Source organism: Habropoda laboriosa, unplaced genomic scaffold, assembly GCF_001263275.1.
Source record: "Habropoda laboriosa isolate 0110345459 unplaced genomic scaffold, ASM126327v1 scaffold2, whole genome shotgun sequence".
NCBI classification, from domain to species: Eukaryota; Metazoa; Arthropoda; class Insecta; order Hymenoptera; family Apidae; genus Habropoda; species Habropoda laboriosa.
Window position 1 is genome coordinate 162,376 of NW_017100190.1, and position 21,023 is coordinate 183,398.

General features: G+C 50.6%; 4 protein-coding genes across 5 annotated transcripts in view; 2 read left to right on the forward strand and 2 right to left on the reverse strand.

Moving 5' to 3' along the window:
* The first annotated feature begins 36 nt into the window (after positions 1 to 36).
* On the forward strand, positions 37 to 11,648 carry LOC108579974 (rhophilin-2). 2 transcript variants are annotated; one of them, XM_017943614.1, is made up of 16 exons: positions 37 to 1,045; positions 4,470 to 4,585; positions 4,668 to 4,799; positions 4,869 to 4,944; positions 6,477 to 6,554; positions 6,642 to 7,025; positions 7,131 to 7,229; positions 7,315 to 7,585; positions 7,648 to 7,842; positions 7,921 to 8,150; positions 8,216 to 8,380; positions 9,737 to 9,758; positions 10,504 to 10,869; positions 10,951 to 11,261; positions 11,338 to 11,431; positions 11,497 to 11,648. In XM_017943614.1, the coding sequence occupies exons 1-16, from the start codon at positions 980 to 982 to the stop codon at positions 11,646 to 11,648; spliced, it is 2,757 nt and encodes a 918-aa protein (XP_017799103.1). In that variant the 5' UTR covers positions 37 to 979. The 2 variants fall into 2 exon arrangements, with proteins under 2 accessions (XP_017799103.1, XP_017799104.1); XM_017943615.1 differs by lacking the exons at positions 9,737 to 9,758; positions 10,504 to 10,869; positions 10,951 to 11,261; positions 11,338 to 11,431; positions 11,497 to 11,648 and adding an exon at positions 8,438 to 9,013 and having other exon boundaries at positions 8,216 to 8,368.
* A 573-nt stretch (positions 11,649 to 12,221) lies between these two features.
* Positions 12,222 to 13,587, reverse strand: LOC108579980 (methylmalonic aciduria and homocystinuria type D homolog, mitochondrial). Its single transcript, XM_017943623.1, is given in 6 exon segments — positions 12,222 to 12,333; positions 12,452 to 12,668; positions 12,760 to 12,919; positions 12,921 to 13,116; positions 13,186 to 13,324; positions 13,431 to 13,587. Coding segments are annotated over 5 exon segments (804 nt in total). The 5' UTR covers positions 13,431 to 13,587; the 3' UTR covers positions 12,222 to 12,241.
* A 323-nt stretch (positions 13,588 to 13,910) lies between these two features.
* The window catches only part of LOC108579832 (odorant receptor 30a-like), a 29,975-nt gene continuing 22,862 nt past the window's right edge, over positions 13,911 to 21,023 (forward strand). The window contains exon 1 of the mRNA XM_017943454.1: positions 13,911 to 14,164. Within this exon, the coding sequence (XP_017798943.1) occupies positions 14,011 to 14,164 (154 nt within the window). The 5' untranslated portion in view covers positions 13,911 to 14,010. The remainder of the gene's footprint in view (positions 14,165 to 21,023) is intronic.
* LOC108579979 (facilitated trehalose transporter Tret1-like) lies at positions 14,203 to 18,997 on the reverse strand. Its single transcript, XM_017943622.1, has 6 exons — positions 18,542 to 18,997; positions 18,138 to 18,263; positions 17,321 to 17,444; positions 17,068 to 17,241; positions 16,612 to 16,991; positions 14,203 to 16,549 (listed from the first exon to the last, which is right to left on the reverse strand). Exons 1-6 carry the CDS (start codon positions 18,623 to 18,625, stop codon positions 15,968 to 15,970), a joined length of 1,470 nt encoding a protein of 489 aa, XP_017799111.1. The 5' UTR covers positions 18,626 to 18,997; the 3' UTR covers positions 14,203 to 15,967.

The window sequence follows — 21,023 nt, forward strand, 5'->3', positions numbered from 1 at the left end:
TGACAAATAGTAGGGTAAATCGGAATAGAACGATTTCGGTGGGGCCCCGAGTGCTAGCCGACGGTTGTACGGGTTGGCGGGTGTGGTTACCCGTAGTATCGCCTTTGGATCGTTCCCCCCACGAGAGACGGCGAGAGGAGAAGCCTCGCAACTGCTGCTACACCGAACGCACGTACGCAGCATGCACGCAGCGCGCGCGCACATTCGCACACCTGCGAGAGAACGGTCGAGTCGTCGTTGAATCCATCTGCAGGCGAGGTCGCCGCGTATTCGTGCAACCACGGCAGGCACAGTGTACTCTACACCTTTCTCGTGGCACGCGTGCATCGGCTGGCGAAGTGTGTGCGCGCGTGTGTGTATGCGTGTGCGGCGAGGTAGAGGCGCGCGCGAACGACGTGCTTGGAACGTTTCAGCGTGTCCACGGTGCTACGATCAAGTGCTGTTCTAGTCCACACCCGTTCCTCCTCGACTGGTCGACGTCGAGGCGGTGCTGTTTTCGTCGAGAGAGACGTGTACCAGAGGTCTGACAAAAGACGAGCACGCGAATAACCGCGATCACGAGTGCCTGCCCACCCGCCCAACCGACCGACGACATTTCGCACACCAGAATATCTCGAACCGATGGCTCGTGTCGCGATCTCTACCGGTAGTCTCGTTATCGAGAAAGGAAACGTACACGCGGGTTCCGTTCAACACCGAATGGTAAACTGTGCAACGTCGAATCTTGCCTGGACGAACGCACCACGTTGGACCTCCAGGTCTCGCCTCTCCTCCAGATCGATCCGCATCTCTGCTCGATCCCGCCAGCCAGACGTTCGTTCGTAGACGTTCGCCAGATTACCGTATATACATACGTACAATATACACGGAACGCTTTTCTCGATCGTCGACAGTTTGCTGCTGTTCGTGGTAATCGTGTTGTTGTCACGTTTCGAAGGTGAAACGTGTCGCGCGGTCGATAGAATGCAAAGAGGAGACAATGAACGTTCCGATCGTGTCGGGAGATATCGTCGAAGACGATGTTCATAAGCCACGTTTCGTTAGGGTAAGTATCGCGTTTAATCGTTTAAGCGTACTTTCCATTTCACGGCTGTACAGCCGTACTTGTCCCCTTGTCGCGTCAACGAATCAGAGGTGGGGCACGTTTCGATCGAACGCTCTTTCGTAAATCTGTTCGTGCTTTATTCCGGGAGAACGGTAACGCAAATGAAAAGCAAAAAACCTGCAACCTGGTGGAGGATTTAGTCAACCGTAAAAAATTCGAAAGAGCATGGTGTGACAGGACGAATTTAAATGCCTCGTGTATATACACATAATACATATGACAGGATAGCGAACGATCAGGACGTGCTCGTACGATTTCTTTGTCGATCGCACGCGCCATCTTCCTACCCTCGGCGGAACGAAGTGCACCTCTGGTCTCGCGAGGTGTGTCGGTACACGTATGCGATTTCCGAGAATTTCGATAGCAAAAGTCATTTACGATAAGTAGTTTACTCGCTCCGCGTATCGAAGCACCTTTGCTAAAGCGTAAACGATCACCGGAATACGATAGACGATTCGGAAGGTGAAACGCGGAAGATTGAATTTCGACTTTCTCCGTTTAGAGAGCATAGAATGTTGATCCAGAGCGCGGGTCGCATTCCGGAAAAATACAATCGAGAAAACGCGTCGGCGATCGGCCGATTTCAACGATTCCACGAAAGATCGATCTTCCGGAAAGAACTCTCGACGTTAAGCCCGTTGGGCCGATTCGATACGTTTAACGGCTTATATAAATACCTTTAACGTACGCAAATCCTTGGGTTTCGTTTGCGTAAATTACACGTGTGATTCGTCACGCGTGAAAGAAACGCGTAGTTGGACGCGGCGGCGACGGGTTACGCGAAATCGAAACACAGAAATCGATGGAGCATTGCACAGTCGATTGCGTAAAAGTTAATCATTCGCTACAGTTGCCTCGACGCTTTCTCCTCGATGAATGGTCGCGTAAAAAATGTATTCGAAACATACCGTTCCTCGTATCGACGAGTCTAAAAAAGAAAAACGGAGCGAAAGAATTTCGCGAGTAAAAATTTGTGGGAGGAACGATCGGATATCGGGCCGAAACGTGATGCTCGAAAAGCATCGTTCGATAATCGGAAGTTTCAATAACAAGACGACATTGGAGGGAACCGCGGTTTTGAAGCGCGAAACGATCCGTCGCCGACCGAAGGGACGCGAATTCGAACGAACCGCGACGAATCGAGGCGAAATTTGCCGAGTGAGAAAAACGACGGGACCCTATCGGCCGGCAAACGAAACACCGTGGAAGGTGAGGAACCGGTGGTGGGCCGTGTTGCGCGCTACCTTGTGCGCGTCGATCGACGCGAGTCAACGGTGATCTGTAAATCTTCTCGGTCGATCTTTTCTTCTCTCTCTCTCTCTCTCTCTCTCTCTCTCTCTCTCTCTCTCGATTGTCAACATCCCCTCCTATCGGTCTCCCTCCTTTTCGCGTGCGCAACACCGTTCGTCGGCCCTGGGAATTCCGCTTTCCCGTAGAAAAGAAACGCACCGCGGAAACATCGAACGTGTATAGAGTTTTATCTGCTCGGAAAGTTGGAAGCGTTTCGAGGGATTGCAGCGTCGTTCGCGTCGCGAGTGGAATGTGAGGACACGGCACGTCGGTTGCGGTGCACCTGTCGCAGATTTCCACGGTGCTTGGACCGCGCAATTCCGACCAAGCGCAGATATGGAGCCGAGAAAGGTGGATTTATCGTTGCTCGACGTGTGTGCGATCGAGAGAGGTCGATCACTTTGAGCGAGTTGCACGATTCTCCTCCGTTTTCTATCGAATAGACGGACGGACGGACGGACGGACGGACGGACGGACGGACGCTTAAGCCACAGGGACGGGAAATCGAGGAGCACGAAGGTTTCGAATTCATCGGCGAAGGATCACGCGGACGCAGATCGTTCGGAGAGTAAAGTTTTGCCAAACATTCGGCTAGATTCGATAGTATCCAGAACCATGCTGATCCTTCCGGATTTACGGTTGCAGGTAAATCGAACGACGGAAAAGCTGTGCAAGCGTTTACATCCGTTACAGTTTATTATCGCGTTTCGCCTTCCTCCGATTCGCCCTTTACCGGGAATGGAATGGAATGGAATGGAGTGGGGTGGGAAAGGAAGGTTGGCAGGAAGTGCGGAAAAGTTGACGCTTGACGGGTAACCAAAACAGTTGAAACGCGAGGGGAGCGGTGGGGCCGGCCGGGGGGTGTGTAGCGAACGAAGTCGGCATTTCCTGTTTCAACGCGAGCGCAAGCAGCGTGCCTCGGATCCGATAGAGCGTGCCTGGTCCGCTGAACTCGAGACGCGATAGAACGCGTAACAAGCGAGGAAAAGCGCGGGACGAGCGGCGATAAGTCGCGACGTTGAATTAGAGAAAATGTAATTGGAGGACGAATCGAATCCCGTTAGTGTCCCGCATCTTCGCGTCGCGTCAAGCCGGCGGCGGTAAGGTCTTCGACCGCGTTCCTCGATTCCGGCTTCCGTCCCGATTTCTCGCGGTAGCGATGGACGCGGAACAGATTGGCGGTCAGCGGCGCACGGCGAGCGGTGAGAACGGGGAGAGCAGCAGATTCGGAAGAGAGTTCGACTCGATCGACCGGTCTAGGTTTGACGGAACCGCGGGGCATCGGTAATCGAGCACGAAGCGCGCCGCACCCGCGAGGAAGATAAACCGAGCGTTATCCTTCTCCCCCACCTTTATTCGTACAGTTTCTCTCCTTTCACCGGGAGTATGTACCGCGTCGCTCTTTCTCCTCCTCCTGGTTGGGCGATAGATCGATCGAGATTTAACTGGAGACACGCGTTCTGCTGTATCAGGGATGATAGATGGATAGGAATAGAGAGGGAGAGAGGGAGAGACGTAGAATGTTACAGTTGGGCGGCTCGTGCAACGAACCATCGTTCATGCCCGCCGAGCCACGAAATATAAGCAGTAAACGCGGCGTGAATTCCGGCGCTGATACGCGCATCGCGGCGCTGGCTAATGGTCAAAGGACGAGATTCGCGAGCTTTCCTATTCGCGGCTCGGGAGGGAAATAGTGCTCGGTGCGAACGATGCGGCTGCGAGAACGAATACTATGTTGAAGTGGACTTGTTACGCGGCTCTGTTGAAGAATCGCGGATCTCGGCCGACTTGGTTGGACGAGAGGGAGAAGAGGACGGACTGCGAGAATGCGCCGTCTCGTTATTCGCGAATACTCGGGGGAAAAGCTTCCCCCTGTCGGTCCGAGGATATAGAAATTTTTCGGGAATCGACATCGAGAAAGTGGCCAGGGGTGAGAACCACCTTCTTTCCTTCCCCTCGACAGTTAGGACGCCGCGTCCCTTTATTTACCATCCGTGTACGACCGTTCGCGGAGAATTCGCTAAACGTGTATGTAGTAAGTAACCAACCGACGGTAATTCGACTGGCTGTGCAGGGCTCCGATCCTAGGGTGGCCACTTGCCGGGGAAAGCTGCAGAACAAACGAAGCAAACTGAACCAAGAGATCAACAAGGAGCTTCGGTTACGAGCCGGCGCGGAGAACCTCTTCAAGTAAGCTACCATAAGCGTTCCTCCTCCGGTACTTTACACGCTCCTCACCTTCTCCGACTGAGCAACCTTCCGTTCCTTTCAGAGCGACCACCAACAGAAAGCTGAGAGAAACGGTCGCGTTGGAGTTGAGTTTCGTCAATTCGAACTTGCAGCTGCTGAAAGAACAGCTCGCCGAGCTGAACAGCTCGGTTGAGCTCTACCAGAACGTCGACAGGTCGGTACGAGAGAGAAAAAGCGACAAACCTTTCATCGGCGATAAACCTAAATGTGCGTTTATTTTTAGCGAAGAACCGGCGATGCCGATGATCCCGTTAGGACTGAAGGAAACCAAAGATATCGACTTTCGAGATCCGTTCAAGGTGAGAATGTTACCGGGACCGGTCGAAATTCATTCGAGTGGCGGCACCTCCGAATCCCCGTCGTCCTCGCGAATCTGTTCGCGTTTCTTCGAAACGTCGTACCGCTGTTCGCCCGATCGGGCGAGGATCCGCGAGAAATCGAGATGGTTGCTGCCGGGTCCGATCTCCAAGTACTCCCGTACGCCCGTTAGCGGTCGCCGTTCTACCCTCCGAACAGTAGTCGTCTCGTTGTTACGAAACGGGATATTAGATAGCGGATTGAAGCGCGGCATAGTGACCAGCAGCGTGCCATTCGTCGTGTTCCTCTGGGCCGTGCTGGTGCTTACCGACACCTCGCAGGGAAGCGTCAGCTGTAACGCCTTTCCCTTGATCGTAACGCGCACGTACTCGGGCTGCACGTCCACGTTCACGTAGCAAGTGTCCAAATGTCTGAAATCGGTAATGTCGGAAAATAGAAATTTAACACGTTCAATTACCTCGTCGAATCGCTGTACAACGTACTTGTAGAGAGCAACTTCCAAGACAACGCGATCGGTGTACTCCTGGTCGTTCAACTTGAACGACACCTTTGGCTGATTCACGTTGTACGGCTTGCCCTCTGGACTGAACAACTTTGGTACGTAGCTGTTTCGCTTTCCTCCGTCTCTTTCCCGATTTCTTTGTTCCTCCTTCCGCAGTAACCGCTCCGCGATAGCGACGCGTTCCTCAGGTGTGTGACGACTGGTTCGCTTCCAAAACGTTTCGTCATTCTCCTCCTCCTCCGATCGTTCTTCTCCTTTCCAGCTGGTTCTCTCCTCTCGATAATCAAGGATTTCCGCTTCCCTCGCGCTTCTCTGCCTCGCGTAACTCCTGATCGTCTCCCCCTCGACTTCCGCGTAAATTTGCAGCGCCTTTATGCGTTCCGATCTCACGATCGCCGCCCCGTCTAGTTCTTTCAATTGCGAGAGCGTCGCGACCACGTACTCTCTGTATCCTTCGTAGTCGGCACACGGATTTCCCATCAGGAACAGCTGCTCCAAGTGTTGGTTGCATCTGCGCCGCGACGACAACGGATGGATTGATAGAACCATTTCGCGTCGATTTACGAAACAAAGACACGGGGACAACTTACCTTAACCTCTTCACTCCTCGAAGATCGCCGATAAAGTTCACCGTTAGATCCAACTTCTTCAAGCTCTCCAGCCCTTCCAAATTTTCTATCACTTGTACGTTGTTCAGTGCTAAATTCAGGTACTCGAGCTTCTTCAGCTTGCCCAGATTTTCGATCCTCGATATCAGATTGTGCTGCAACAAAAGAATCTTCAAGTGCTTGCACGTTTTCTCGATCAGCTCTATCTTCTCGATACTCTCTTGGTGCAACGCGATCTCCTCGAGCGTGGAGATTTCCCCGTCGTTGTGCTCCGAACGCTTTCGCAACAGATCTAGAGTAATCCTCGACATGTTACGCGAACGCGTACGTGAACTTTAACGCGCGTCGCTAAGCAACGCGTATCGAACGCCGCTCGACGATAATCTGTGGGTGTTGCACGCAGGACTTTATCCTCGAGCACTATAGCGAGGATGGGGGAAATTACGAGGAGGCGGTCGCGGATCTTATGGAAACGAGACAGGTGAGTGCGGAACGCCGGTAGGCTCCTACCTAGGAGCGACCGTTGGCTCTGTCGGATTCGATCGTTGGTTCTGTTTACGGTTGGTAGGCGACGCGAACACCGACCAGAGATGCGGCCGGCATCGCGTTGCTCTTGCGCTATTACAACCAGCTCTATTTCGTCGAGCGACGTTTCTTCCCTCCGGATCGAAGCCTCGGCATTTACTTCGAGTGGTTCGACTCGTTGACCGGAGTGCCGAGTTGCCAACGGACCGTCGCCTTCGAGAAGGCCTCGATTCTCTTCAACGCAGCCGCTCTCTATACACAGCTGGCCGCGAAACAAGATCGTTTGTCCGCGCGAGGCTTGGACCAGGCGATCGACGCGTTCCTCCGAGCCGCTGGTACCTTTCGTTACATACACGAAAACTTCACCAACGCGCCGAGTATGGACCTCGGGCCGGACATGCTCGAGATGCTCGTTCAACTGATGCTGGTAACGACCACGCGTTCGTAGCCCCGTAGACTACGATACGTATTACGCATCTCGTTCTTCTCGTTTTTCTCGTTTTTCTCGTTTTTCTCGATTCTCTCGTTTCAGGCCCAAGCGAGAGAATGCTTGTTCGAGAAGTTGGAACTTCAGTCGAGGGACGGGAGGAACATCGACGTATCGTTGGATCTCGCGCAGGAAGCGTCACAGGTAGAGGCGGCCAGATTCTAATTCCAGATCCTAATTTACGGCCAGCTGTGTCGCAAACTTTTCTACCGAAACCACTTCTGTCTAGGTTGCGGCTGTCTACAACGACGTCCACGGGCTGATCTCTCGCGAACCGGTCCGCGACTACGTACCGGAGACGTGGATCTCGTTGATCTTGGTAAAGCGGGAACATCACCTAGCTCTTGCCCACAAGCACCTCGCGCTCGGGCTCTTCGATCGACCGATCGGCGAGTGGCGCGCTGAGACCAAGCTCGCACTCGAGCACGTGCAGAAGAGCGACGGAAAGACGCAGCTGGACATCATCGTGCCACGGGACGAGAACGAGAGGAAGTTGCTAGGTGCGTACTCTCTGTCCTATCCTTAGCTCCCCGTTCGACCAACGATTCTTCCTTTCTTGCAGGAAAAGCGCATCTCAGGGAAGCCTTGGTCTTGCACGAGGAAAGTCAAAGGCTGCAGAGAATGTGCAGGGACTTGAAAGCGAAACAGGCGCTCGCGAAAGTTTTGAAGAGAGTGCAGGAGTCGACCGTGGAGAGTTACAACGGGATCGGCGACGAGGATGATTTCCGGGGATTGTTGGACCCTCCGGATATCATTGGTAAGAGATAGAGGGAACAGGAAGAAAAGAGACGACGACGATGACAATAACAATGCTTCTCGTTGTTTGGTAACGCAGCATCGACAAAGTTTCAACTGAACATCACTCACCCGGATTTCGGGCAACACGGGGTAGAGGACCTTTTCCGATCGCTCGGTCCGGTAGCTATATTTTCGGCGAAAAGGCATTGGACAGCGCCGCGATTGATCCAGTTGCAACGTGGACCGGACGGTGAAGGATTTGGGTTTAGCGTTCGAGGAGACGCGCCCGTGATAATAGCTGCAGTTGATCATAATTCGTTGGCCGACGTAAGTACGGCAAAGTTCTTCCTACCCCGAGTAACGTCGGTTACGGTTCCTTTTCACCCTTTCAGTTAGGTGGCATGAAGGAGGGAGACTTTATAGTAGGGATCGGCGATAAAGACGTAAAGTGGGCGTCTCACGAACAAGTGGTTCGGCTGATCAAGCAATCCGGCGACTTTATAAGTTTAAAGTTAGTCACGCCAATGGATAGAAATTACTTGAAGGTAAACGTGAACGTGAAATCTGATTGATTCGGAGAAACGGCCTAATCAATCGCATACTACCGATTCTAGAGACCAGGTAAAACCAACCAGCAGGACAAGGGAAGCGTTTCGGCGAGCAGCTCTTCCGGAATTTCGTCCGGGCAACCGAGTCCCGCCGGTTCCGTAACAACCGCTCACGTAGCCAAGAAGCTACCGTGGAATCCGTTCAAAAAATCGACTGCGCAGCGCGACAGTAGGGACCTGACATTCGACAACGTTATTCTCAGATGACTCGTTCGATTCTGGAGGCGGTTGTTGGAATCTTGGACGAGAAGGACGAGGCGGACGAGCTTTGCCAATTCCGCCAATTTCAGGTTCGCGTCGTTCCGTTGCAACACCCCCAACGATTTTGTATAATATCATATCTATCGAATACATATACATACTGTACGTAAACACACACAACGCATTTATTCGATCGACGGATTTCGAGCTACCGAGGCAAAGCCCATCCGACAGAACTCGACATCCCTCGACGAACGGATAAGATACGATACTGTACTGTACAAATGATCGATGAAAAGCGCATCGAACGAAGAAAACCGCCTACGAAATTCGCCTACGAATGTACGCATACGCTACACGCGAATTATATTTTCTTTCCAAGAAAAAGCGTCGCTTGCCTTGTCACCTTTTATCCTTTCCCGAACCTTCATTTTTCACCACCACAGCTACAGTTTTCAACAGCAATTCGAAGATAGAGGAGAGGCGCATGGGGAAGGGGCGAATTTCTCATCCTTTAACGCGCCCGTTTAATTTTCTCTCGTGTGTGCACGTTGCTCGGATGATTTGAGAAAGCGTAGATAAACCGTAGGAAAGAGTAGAAAGGCGCGACTCCGAATGCAGCCGAAGCGCGACTTTCACCGAGCCGAGAAACGCCCTGTGGTACGCGATCGACGACGATTACGCAAGCGAACGGGAAGAAACGGCCGATCGGTAGACTGTCCAAGAGTACGAAACGACCGTTTAAAAAGATACGCAGTGGCGGCGTCGCGTGGAAACGATCGGAGAATGTAGGGGAAATCGGGGCGAGAGGGACGCGATTTGTTCGCTTCAACGAAATTTCATAAGTTGGTCCGTCCGTCGATGTAACGTGGTGAGCGAGGAAGCGGGCCGTAGCCTTTAATGTTCAACGGACCAACCGAAAGTGGACTCGCAGTGAAAGTAAAACGTAGAATTACGAAATGAAAGTGAATCCTTGCGCGCATTTTTCCTTCGTGAAGAGCTTAAAAAGCATGGATGTTGCGAGAAACGGGAGCACCGCGATAATCGCGAACAAGTAGGGGATTGTTGTAAACGGTGGAGAAAGAGTTGCAACAATTTGAAAAGGAAGGAAAAGAGAAAGGAAAAGGTTGGAAGGAGCGTGTAAGGAGCGGTAAGAGCGGAGCGATCCGGCCTTAAATTGATGGTGCTCGCGAGCAAGCGGGTTACTTCGATCCAAGTCGGTCGAGGAGGTGAACGTGGATCGACTCGACGCGACTTCCGGGCCCCCCGCGTTTAACGCCTGGTTAGTGCGCGCGGTCTCGTTTAACGTTCGAACAAAGTATTTCAGCGTTTCCGGCGATGCTCTTTGAACCGTGCCTCTAATTGCGAAACAATGCGCGTTCGAAGGCGAACGGCGCACGTTCGCGGCCATCTGTTCGATTAACGAGAACGAGAACGAGGACGACCTGTGATGGTGGAAAGGTCCGTGGAAGATTACTGCTCGGACGGTAGAAAGCGCGAGGACAGTTATTCTCTCGCAAGTGGATCGATGCCGGACTTTCTCCTGGACGACGGCGTGTCGCCGAATGGCGTAAGAACTCGTTGGGTCTCATAATCGTCGGTGGTAGCTCGTTTGAAATTCGAACGAGCGAAACGAACGAAACGAGGACGCGAGAAGGAACAGTGGGGGAGAAGGGCGGCGGGCGGCGGGTGGCATCGTTGGTACCGAGGAGGAAGGAGGAAAAAGAAAAGGAAGAGGAGAAAGAGAAAGAGGGGGGAGATCGAAAGCGCGAACCGAGCTGCGAGGAAAGCGGTACTCGTGCTAGCTGATTCTTTCTGTACGTCGTACACGACTACATCGGTAGATCGGACGATGGCCAACTCCAAGGAAGAGGATTACGGACGCGAGTTAGACGAAAGCACGAGTACGATCGCCCGCGAGGAACTTCGCGAGGACGGTGCCACCAGGACGGAAGCCTTAAACCAATTCAGACACTGGATTCAGAAGCATCCGAATATCAAGCGGTGCAGAACAGACGCAGCCTTTCTCCTCAGATTTCTCAGAACGAAGAAGTTCAGCGTGCCGATGGCGGAAGAGATGCTCGAACGGTATTTGACTATTAGACAACTCTACCCGAACTGGTTTCAAAATCTCGACATCGAGGATCCGGACATCGAAGCTATCGTAGATGCTGGCTATCTGGTACCGTTGATGGAGCGCGATCGTCACGGCCGACGCGTGATACTTTCTTGCGCAGGTAGGTAGATGGATTCTTTCTCTTCCCGCTTACTCCTTTCCTCGCCTATTTTCACCGTTACTGTCCCATCTTCTCTTCGAGGTCGCTTCGATCCGTACAAATACACGTCCGCTCAAATGGCGCGAGCTCACAGTCTCGTGGTGGAAGCTCTGATGGACGACGAAGAGAATCAGGTCCGTGGATACACGCACATCAACGACGAATCTGGACTAACGATGGGTCATCTCAGCGCCTGGTCTCTCACGGATATTCGTAACATGTTAAGATGCATACAAAATAGTACACCCATGAGACACAAGGAAACGCACTTTGTTAATATTCCAAGTTGCGCGGTCAAGGTGATCGAGTTTGGCATCTCTCTTCTCAACGACAAGTTGAAGAGTCGAATCTCGGTACGTTTACCCTTAACACGTCCTTGATAATCGCGTCGACCCGCCGAATCACAATCAGTTTTTATCCCCGATCAAGGTGCACAAGAGTCTGGAAGAGTTGAAAAGTGCGATCGATCCGAGAATTTTGCCGAAAGAATACGGAGGAGATATCCCACTGTGTGATATGATCGGTACGTATTTACGTGCGCGACGACGATGGAAAAGCATCCGAGTTTCACTTTCTCTTCTGTTTCAGCCGCTTTCAAGAAAACTTTGAGGGAACAAAGGAATCGAATAAAAGAGCTGGACGATATGTACGTAGAAATCTCGTCGATGGATTGTCAATATGCTGCGGACGACAATTTAACCGGTATATCTGGCTCGTTTCGTAAACTGGAGGTCGATTGACGTCCTTTTTCTCAACATATTCCTGCTCCTAGATAAATATTTATTTTTACCTCGTGTATCAGCATTCTCCTGCCGGTGGTATTAGTTACCTACGATTCTTTCAATTTACCTACGCAACATAGGATACGATGCGACTGCTCCGCAGCAAGCGCATCCTTAGTCAGATAATTCCATTTTTAAAGTACGATTACTATATACGTGGTTAAAGGTAGCATGCGTGGAACTTACTGTTCAGCTTCTTCGCGACCGTACATAAATACGTACGTGCAACGTAACGTGAAAGAGGAGCAGTTTGCGTGTAATACTCTCGAATGAAATTTCTTTTCAGAATCATATACTTACTACAACATTACTCGACAATTTACTTTACGCTAGATCGATCCGTACTATCACTTTCAACGACAACATAGACGAGGACGGGAAGGAAATAACGTAATATGATTATATACACGTTGAAACGTACGCTCGCTATACTGACATTTCTTTCTTTCTTTCTTTCTCCCTCCCTCCCTCTCTCTCTCTCTCTCTCTCTGTGTACTTTACTCTTTCTAGTTTCTCTCTCTTTCTGAGTGTGTTTGCGTATCTGTTTTCTTTTATTCAGCTTCGTTAACATTTACAATCTCGCAATCGCGTAGAATCTCCTTTAAAAATTCTGTACTCGCAGGCGCCGTGGTGTAGAGACTTCCTGTAATATATAGAACCGTAATGTAACCGTGTGGTGGATCAAACTGCACGAAACCAACGAATCTTCGACGAACCATCGAACAAATTTAAAAATAAAACATACGCTTACGTTTACTTACCTAGAAAGTTCTTCACGTTATTGTCGTGTGAAATAACCTTACAATTGTTTCTATGTAATATTTTAAATCCTAAACAACGGAACCGCTCGTCCGTCTTATAAAGAGCGTTGTTCTTTTGCAAATTCAGATGTGGTTGTCCACTGAATGGATTGATAAAATCTGCCCAGTATCCCATGTTCCTCAATTTAGTACAAATATCCGACGCTGCTAGTACGAACTGTAGCGAAAAATATATTCGGCCATTTATCGAAAGTATCTCGAAGAAACACGTAATTCCTAAACATCTGGCACAGTTTCAATACACTTACATATTTAGCCAGCTTTTCAATTTCCATTTCTCTGTTCCACTTGATCACTTTAGCGTTAAACGTCTGAGTGATAGTAACGATGGTAAGCTGTGGAGAACCGACGTCCAAACATCCTGGAAAAAGCTCTTCTATACCTTTCCTCAACAACACGATTCACTCGACGAGCAGTTTTTTCTTTCGGAATGTCTGTCGAAACTTCGTTGACAGTGCAGAAATCAACTAGATGCGTCCTAACCTGCGCGGTCGTAGTCACATCTGACCAACCAGGGCCGATTTTTCCCGGCAAATAAAATCTAAAACCTCTCGGTGTTAAAAGTTCCCAATTGGAATTTATTCCAAGCACAGCACCGTCCACGTCTAAAAAGCAATCGGCAAAGGTGAGAAAAAGGTTATAAGCAGCAACGCGAGCGAACATTTCTCATTTACCGTCCAAATTTTGACCATTTGCCCGGACGAGTTTGTAAGAATTGGTGTTTTTATCGCTACGCCGAGAGTAGCGACTCTTGGGGAGGAAATTGAACAGTGTCGTGGTATTAGCTTTCCTAACATGTTTTAAGCAAAACATCTGAAACGAATGACATTACGTAGGTTATGTTTCACGGTTGTTCAAAGTTGCGGTCCGCGTTCGTCGATACAACGAAGTTAGCGTTACGCAGAGAATGTATCGTTACCGTTAGATCGTAATTCACATGCTGGTTTGAAAAGTTGTTTTACACAAGATATCGTTTCGTCCTTGGATTATCTAACCGTGATATTCTTTCGGATCACTCCACTCGTCTACATGCAACTATGATGAAATGCAAGGACGTTGAATCGCACGTTAGTCGCGCATCGGCCAGGCGAAAGAGAATGGAAAAGAAAGTATAGACGGTACCCGAGTAGATGGCGCAGTTTGTACGTCGGTGCCAGTCTCGACAACGCAGTTGCCCGAAGTAGGTTCTTTATCCGCTGTCGCTACACACCTCTTACCGATTGCGCGCATCTCTACGTTATCGAACACGTCGGCACAGCCGAGTATTCGAAGGACATCGCTCGAATTCGCTTCCCCCCTATGCAATGGTGTAGCGAACCGATTCTGGAAGCCGTCACGACGGTGGTGGTGGTGTTGTTGTTATTGTTGATATCGTCGAAGGGTGCGGCAGAAAGTTGAAATAAACGCAAGGTGTAGAGGACGAACGCGAAAGATTTAGACTGGTCCGAAAGGCTCGCCGCGTCGTTTGGCGACGTTCTAACCTAACAAAACGAGTGGAGATGGCTGAGTCGGAGCAAGAAATCGGAGATCGCGGGGACAACGACAATTTGAAGACGGATAAGCTATTCATCTTAAAGAAATGGAACGCCGTGGCTATGTGGAGTTGGGACGTGGAGTGCGACACTTGTGCGATTTGTCGAGTTCAAGTGATGGGTGAGTACGTGTACGAGCATAATTGATAGTTAGGTTAGGGCGTTGTTTCTCGATCGTTTGTTACGCGCGTTCACCGGAAAAAATAGAAACGCGCGAGTACAAGCTCGGTCCGCATGGGATCCCGTATCTATGAAATGTAATACGGCGAGCGTGGTGTGCGTATGCTATATATGTACATGCTGAGCGAGAGAATCGACAGAGGTGGGGATAGGGGAACTGTCTGTCGATTGGAAGTGGTTGGGACGAGAAGGGTGGGAAAAGAAACGAGGATTTGTGTCAAACGTTATATTTTAATAATTTATAAAATTAGACGTGTAAACTTAACGCGAGTAGTGTACAGCTTTAAAGACATCTTAATCGAATTTTTTTCGAAATTTGGCAAGCACCTTGCGGCCAACTGGCATACGGTAAAATTGTTTGTCAGGTAAATACAAACAACGATGGAAAAGTAAAAATATGAAGTCGGATTTTGCGTACGAAACGTAAAATTTTCTCGATGAATTCGATTCGAGATTGTATAGGTGAAACCGTACAAGAGGAATGTTTCGTGACGCTGTCTTGTCTCGTCTCGGTCTAGGTCTAGGTCTCGTCTCGTCTCGTCTCGTCTCGTCTCGTCTCGTCTCGTCTCGTCTCGTCCTAGTGCTGAGATTCGGAATGAGATTGCGAGGACAGAGGCAGTTTTTACCGAGAACGGTGTGCATCCGCGCGAAAAGAAGGCTAAGAAGGAAAATGAAAGATAGTGGCAGCAGAGTAGGAACGAAGGGACAGTGTGGAAGGACGGAAGGACGGAAGGTGAGGGGCGCTTATCGTAGAGATTCGATTGGGATCCCCGGGGGCTATCGGAAATTACAAGCGGCGCACCTCTTTCGCGTTATGAATAATAATAAGAGAAACAGTTCTCTGGAAAGCCGGCGAGAAAAATGAGAAGAGTCGCGTTGTTTTTCGGTGATTAATCGGGCGCGATTGTACGTTACACAGATATGCACGTCGTTTCTTATCGTTCGTTCCTTTGACGCGCGGTGCCTTTCCTTTAGCCTGGTACAGTTGTACAAAGTTTAACGATGAAAAAATAAACGCGCGTTACTTCTATCTCTGTTTCTTAACTATATGTATATCTTAGAATTTAATTCGTTGGTAAATGATGCAGTTATCCGTTGACGCAGATCGGTAACTAACTACATATGTATGTACAATACAAACTCGACGGCCGACATCGATAGAGAGATGACGGAGGAGAATTGTTGGCTGATGATCGCGCTCTCGTTTATTGTCGCTGGTAGTAAAGAACGAGAAAAATTCGTTGCTGTTTTCGGCATCGTTTGTACGCGTTACTTACATCGTTTGTAATACGATACGCGTGTCATACGCATCTCCGTAAGTACAACGTATCGGCGTACTTGCACATTCATACACAAAATGTGTAATTGAAATATTTCGCGGTCGCCGTTAACCTACTCGTATACCTTTAGTAAAAGTACTAACTTGAGGTAGACCCTGTAAAAACTATCTAATAACAAAAGTAAGGGTTACGACGCGCACGACGTGTCCAGTCAACAGCGGATCGTTCTTTTCGTTGAGCTTGCATTCGCAATAGTATATTAATATCTGTCGCCCTCCGACGAGGGGGAAGGTTGATCGCGTTCGAGATCGAGATGGAGAGAATCGATCCGGAAGACGGTCCATCGTCCGTTTCGCTCTCGTTGTTGCCGACAGGAGGAGGAACTATGTAGACGTATACGATATAAAGTATCGCAACGTATACATTACAACTGATTGGCTAGCTATGGATAGGGGGAGAAGCGGTTAACAGGCCATTGGCATAGGCTTCATGTTAGCAACCGCGCTCATTCTTCTCACCGGACCGGAAAATCTCTTCTCGATCTCTTCGAGAGATCTGCCTCGGGTCTCTGGGACGCAGGCGATCACGAAGAAGAAACCGACGAGAACGATCGTGCCGAACATCCAGAAGGCCCCGTGTGGCCCTATCACCGAGACCAGATCCTCGTAAGTCTTGGTAACGACGAACGTGCACGTCCAGTTGAATGCTGTGGCGACGCTGGCGGCAGAGCCGCGTATCTTGACGGGCAAGATCTCGCCCATCATCAGCCAGGGGATAGGGCCGAATCCAAGGGAGAACCCGATCACGTAAACGACAAGGCTGACTAGGGGTATCCAGCCAAATGCCGACACGTCCGCCCCCCCTGCCTTCACGTAGAAGAACGTACCGAAGGTGAACAGAGTTATACACATAGATATGCCGCTTATGTAGAGCAACATCTTTCTGCCCAATTTGTCGATAACAGCTGCCGCGACGAACGTAGAGATGAAGTTGACGATTCCTACGAAGATGGTGGAGAGATTCTCGTCGATACTGCTCCCAGCGTCCTGAAAGATAGGATTCTCTCCGTTGTATCGTTATATGTAACTAACTAGTTTTCCTAGTTTACCTTGAAAATTTGCACGGTGTAGAATATGACCGCGTTGATACCAGACAGCTGTTGGAAGAACATCAGGCCGAGGGAAATGAGAAGCGGCTTGAGATGGCTTTTCTTGAACAGTTCCATGAACGCACCCTGCGACACGTTACGCTCGCTCTCCGTGTGCAACCTCTCGACGGCGGACATCTCGTCGGTGATATCGGTGCCCTTGCCCCTCAACCACTGCAGCGCTTTCCTCGCTCTCTTCTTCTTCCCCTTGGAGATGTACCACCTCGGAGTTTCGGGGATGGTGAACATGAGTATGAGGAACGGTATCGGTAAACTGGCGCCCACTAACGCCAGGTTTCTCCAGTCGAGATACATGCCCACCACGAAGCAGAGTAAAATCCCTGGAGAGAAGGAGAAAGCAGTGGTTGCGATCGTTGCCGTTTCGCTTAAGATAACAGAACCAGCTGTTGTTGTTACCTGTGTTGCCAAAAGCGGTTGGTAATAGTCCAAGGGTGCCTCGTACCTCGGCCTGTATCGTTTCGCCAAGGTAGACCGGCAAGGAGAGCGAAGCGATGCCGACGCAGAAGCCGCAGAGGGCGCGACCGACCAGTACCATCGCGACATTCGTTGCCAGCGCGATCAATAGCCAGGCTGAAACGTAGAGAGGAATTTTCTCGAGAAGGCTGTCCCAAGTGTTCTCCTCGCGGCGCGTGAACGCGATATCTCTTACCTGCGATGAACGGTAAAGCGGTGGAGAGAATGGTGTTCCTTCTACCGAGGTACTCGATGCACGGACCACCGGCTATGCCTCCGAAAAGCGCGCTCAACGGCATGATCGATCCTATCCACATACCCTGTGAAGGAAAAGGTGAATTTGCTCGCGTCACGATCGGTTTCTCTGGGTTACGCGCGGTGACCTTGACAAACGCGGAAGTATGTGTTTATTCGCAATGGAATCGGCTCGGTGTCGATTCGAACGGAGTCGGTTGCGGCAAAGTCAAGAACGCCGCGGCGCTCCTCGATCGATCAGCGTGTCGTCGCGATTATCGAGGCTGGACCTCGACTACGCCGCGTACTGACGCACTCGCGAGGGGTTAAACTCTCAATATCATTCATTGACCTTTGCTCGTTGCGACGTCGACTTTCGATGGGCAGTCTCCCACGATCCGCCGTCGTCCTTCCGGAGAAGAACTTTCGAGACGTTTCCAAGTTGCGAGAAGGCGAGCGGGGGGCGAAGGAGGGAACCACGCGCGCGGCGTTTCTCTTATCGAGAGCAGAATGCGACGCGTGTTCTCGATGGAGCTCGCGTAATCGAAATACGGTGGAAAACAAACGTGCCTTGTTACGGATCGTTCGGCCTTGCCTTGGCGCGCTCCCCGGATAACGTTGTTTCTCGTTCCACGGCTGAAATATTCCAGATATGCGCGATCCCCTCGCGAGGCACGTTTGTTTGAAAACAATCACGTCCAAGAGGTAGGCGCGGCGATATATTAACGATATATTGTACGTATATACACGTTAAATTTCTTGTCCCTTTTCTTACTTACAACTTCCTTCGTCACTTCGAACGTAGCCGTCGCATTGTCCCGCATCGAGACCAAACCCGGGGAGGTGTAGGAACTCGAGTAACCGACCACCATGGAGCCCATTGACACCGATAGGGCGGCCAGTACCTGAAAAGGTTGAACGGAAAGCGTGCGTTGAGTAGAGTAGTGTCGAGTAGGTTCGCGTGATTCGAGCCAAGTGGAAACTGGAGCTACGCGTAACGCGAGAATCGCAACGACGCGACACAGTCTTCTGTAATAAGCTAGAGAGATCCGGTAGAATCTCGACCGATACTCGATACAAAAGGTCGTTTGCGCGTGCGAACGATTCGCGGAGAATATCGAGCAAAAATTTCTATACCGAGATGTATATGTACATACAACGTATGCAATGTCGTTGTCGATACCTGAGTGAAGGTGCATTTAGCGACTGGCGCGTTGCCCGGTAATTCGATGTCCACATGGGTATCAGCTCGCATAAGAATCTTCATGATCGAGAGGGAGGTAGGTGACGACGACGATACCAGAGGACGAGGAGTGACGGGCGAACGGAACGGGAATGTTCCGCGAGAGAACCGTCAGAATGGCTACGATCGTCGCACGATTTTCATTTGTTGCTGCGCGTGTTCTTGACTTGAGAGACGCGAAACCTCGAACGCGCGCCCCGTTCGATATCGATTTAACTCTATCGAATCGATGGGGATCGCCTGTTAACCGATCTCGTTGCGCGCGTCAGTCGACCGTTTGCTCTGGCCGCGTAATCAAGCGGTGCGTGCTCGTGTCCTTTTGCCTTCACGATGTGCTCGTCGCTAATTTTCTCCCTGCTGCTGCTGCTGCTGCTGCTGCTGCTGCTGCTGCTTGTCGTGGTGATCGCCGTGATCGCCGTGATCGTCGTGGTCGTCGTGGTCGTCGTCGTCAACGTCGTCAACGTCGTTCCCGTATATTATTGACACGCTATTGGCACTCGTGGACCGACGGGTGGTTACCTGTTTATATAGGGGAACGATGCTGGGGGGCCGCGGCTATCCCTTCCCTTGTCATCGCGAGGATCCATCGTCCGCGAATCGGACGATGTATGCGCGCGGTCGTTTCGCGTACGCGGGGTTCTACGCGCGAGCGTAACTCGTGCCATTCCTTTGTGTCTTACTCGACATAAACTACATACATAATTTGGAGAGACCGCGAGGACGGGAAACCTGTTTCAAGTTCGATCGGGCACAGTCTATGTATTCGGTTTTTCCCTATCAGCCTCCCTCTAACAGCGAGGGGCGCGCAATCGAACGCGATTCGATCGAAGAAATATCGCGTTAAGAAAAATAAGGAGATCTTACTACCCGCGACCTTCTTTTGCCGTTGCGTAATCGTCTTTGTCGTAGCAAGTCCCGCGTTCCGTATGAAAATTTCCACTGTCGCGGGCAAAGTAGTAGATACGTAGCAGTAGAGATAGAGAAGAAGAAGGGGCGCGTTCGAAAGGATATTGTTAAGGGAGAAGCTGTTTCGCGACAGCTGCGTTCAACTCCTTTTAACACTGTTAATTGTTTAATACGGTCCACGACGGACCGGGTGTGTGAACGTCAGCGATATACGTGGAAAGAAATTAAGTCGTTAGTTATTATCAGAAGCGCGCAAGGTCGGTGTAGATGAGTAGAAACGTGCACGTACGCGTGCGGTGCATGCATTCATCTTTTGTTTTTCCTAATTGCCTGCCCGCTTCTTTCGAAACAGACGCGCGAGATGGAAAGAGGTTCCCCCCTTTCTTTCGCGCACCTGCCCTATTGGTTTCCTCGATGAACCGATCAAACGATCTTGGTTGGCGAGGAGCGTGATCGGAATAAAGATCTCGGTCGCGAGAACCGCGTAGCGTAAGTAGAAAAGGAAGAAACTTTTTCCACGAAGGCTACACTACGAAGGCTCTGGGTTCGCGAGCTTTCGTCACCATGTTTATTCGGGCACTCTTTGCGCAATAATAATGAATACAACTACGTAGATGTCGTAAACACGAGCGATCACGATGCTCTCGAGTTTTTAGCTCGAACGACAGGGCGGAGAAGGCACGCGCGGCATTCGATTCGCGCGAGACGGAAGAAGATTCGGGATCCGTGTCGCGCAACTCTCGCGCAACATTCCCTGGGAAACTAACGAAAGATTTCTACTCGCGGTGATTCACCGGATATCCTAGAGATCTGTTGTAAACTATAGTCTCGCGTCTGGTAGTCGGAGGTAGGATTCTAAGCGTCGAATCGAGTCGAATCGAAAAATGGATCAAGGATGATCGGGCTTGATCCTTGAGACTTGTGTGCGAGTAGAAACGAACGAGGTCTCTGCCGTTTCCTCGTGGCACGGCGACGTAACGCCGCCGCGGCGCGGCGTCGAGCGAACAATAAGTCAGAGTCGCGCGCGCGCGCGGTACACGAGAAGAAAAGAAATTTACGAGTATAGAGTTCTCTCGATAAACATCTGCTCGTGCGGCCGTGAAACGAAGAAAGTGGAGCATGTTGGGTAAAAAGAAAAATCGCGTGGCAATTACCTGAGTGGCAAATCGCATCGGGGACGGCTTCGCCTCCTGGAATTGCGTAGGTACGTGATGCTTACTGCCGACGATCGACTCCTTGGACAGTTTCTCATCCTGCGCGGTGCCCATGGTTGGCTTTACGCTTATCACCCCCGTGTACGGAGGTTTGCCGGCCAACAGTGGATCGATTTGCTTGTAATCGTGATCGAGATCCCTGTCGAGGGGGTCGTAAATGCGAGACCCGTTCAGGGCCTTTTGATGATTGTTCCTCAGGTTCTGTGCATAGTAGTGGTTGTTGGTCGAAGGGGCAACTATGCTCCCGGAAGGGATCACCTTCTTCTCTGCGATCAGGGCGGTTTGGCTGTTGAACGGGCTGG

What these genes read in the sequence shown, in the direction of transcription:
- LOC108579974 (XM_017943614.1), top strand. Translation starts at nt 980, where the DNA reads ATGAACGTTCCGATCGTGTCGGGAGATATCGTCGAAGACGATGTTCAT. An exon ending in GGCGCGGAGAACCTCTTCAA is followed by an intron (nt 4,586 to 4,667) that starts GTAAGCTACCAT and finishes CGTTCCTTTCAG; the next exon opens with AGCGACCACCAACAGAAAGC. An exon ending in ATCTTATGGAAACGAGACAG is followed by an intron (nt 6,555 to 6,641) that starts GTGAGTGCGGAA and finishes TACGGTTGGTAG; the next exon opens with GCGACGCGAACACCGACCAG.
- LOC108579979 (XM_017943622.1), bottom strand. Translation starts at nt 18,625, where the DNA reads ATGAAGATTCTTATGCGAGCTGATACCCATGTGGACATCGAATTACCG. An exon ending in CTAAATGCACCTTCACTCAG is followed by an intron (nt 18,264 to 18,541) that starts GTATCGACAACG and finishes CAACCTTTTCAG; the next exon opens with GTACTGGCCGCCCTATCGGT. An exon ending in CGCTTTACCGTTCATCGCAG is followed by an intron (nt 17,242 to 17,320) that starts GTAAGAGATATC and finishes TCTACGTTTCAG; the next exon opens with CCTGGCTATTGATCGCGCTG.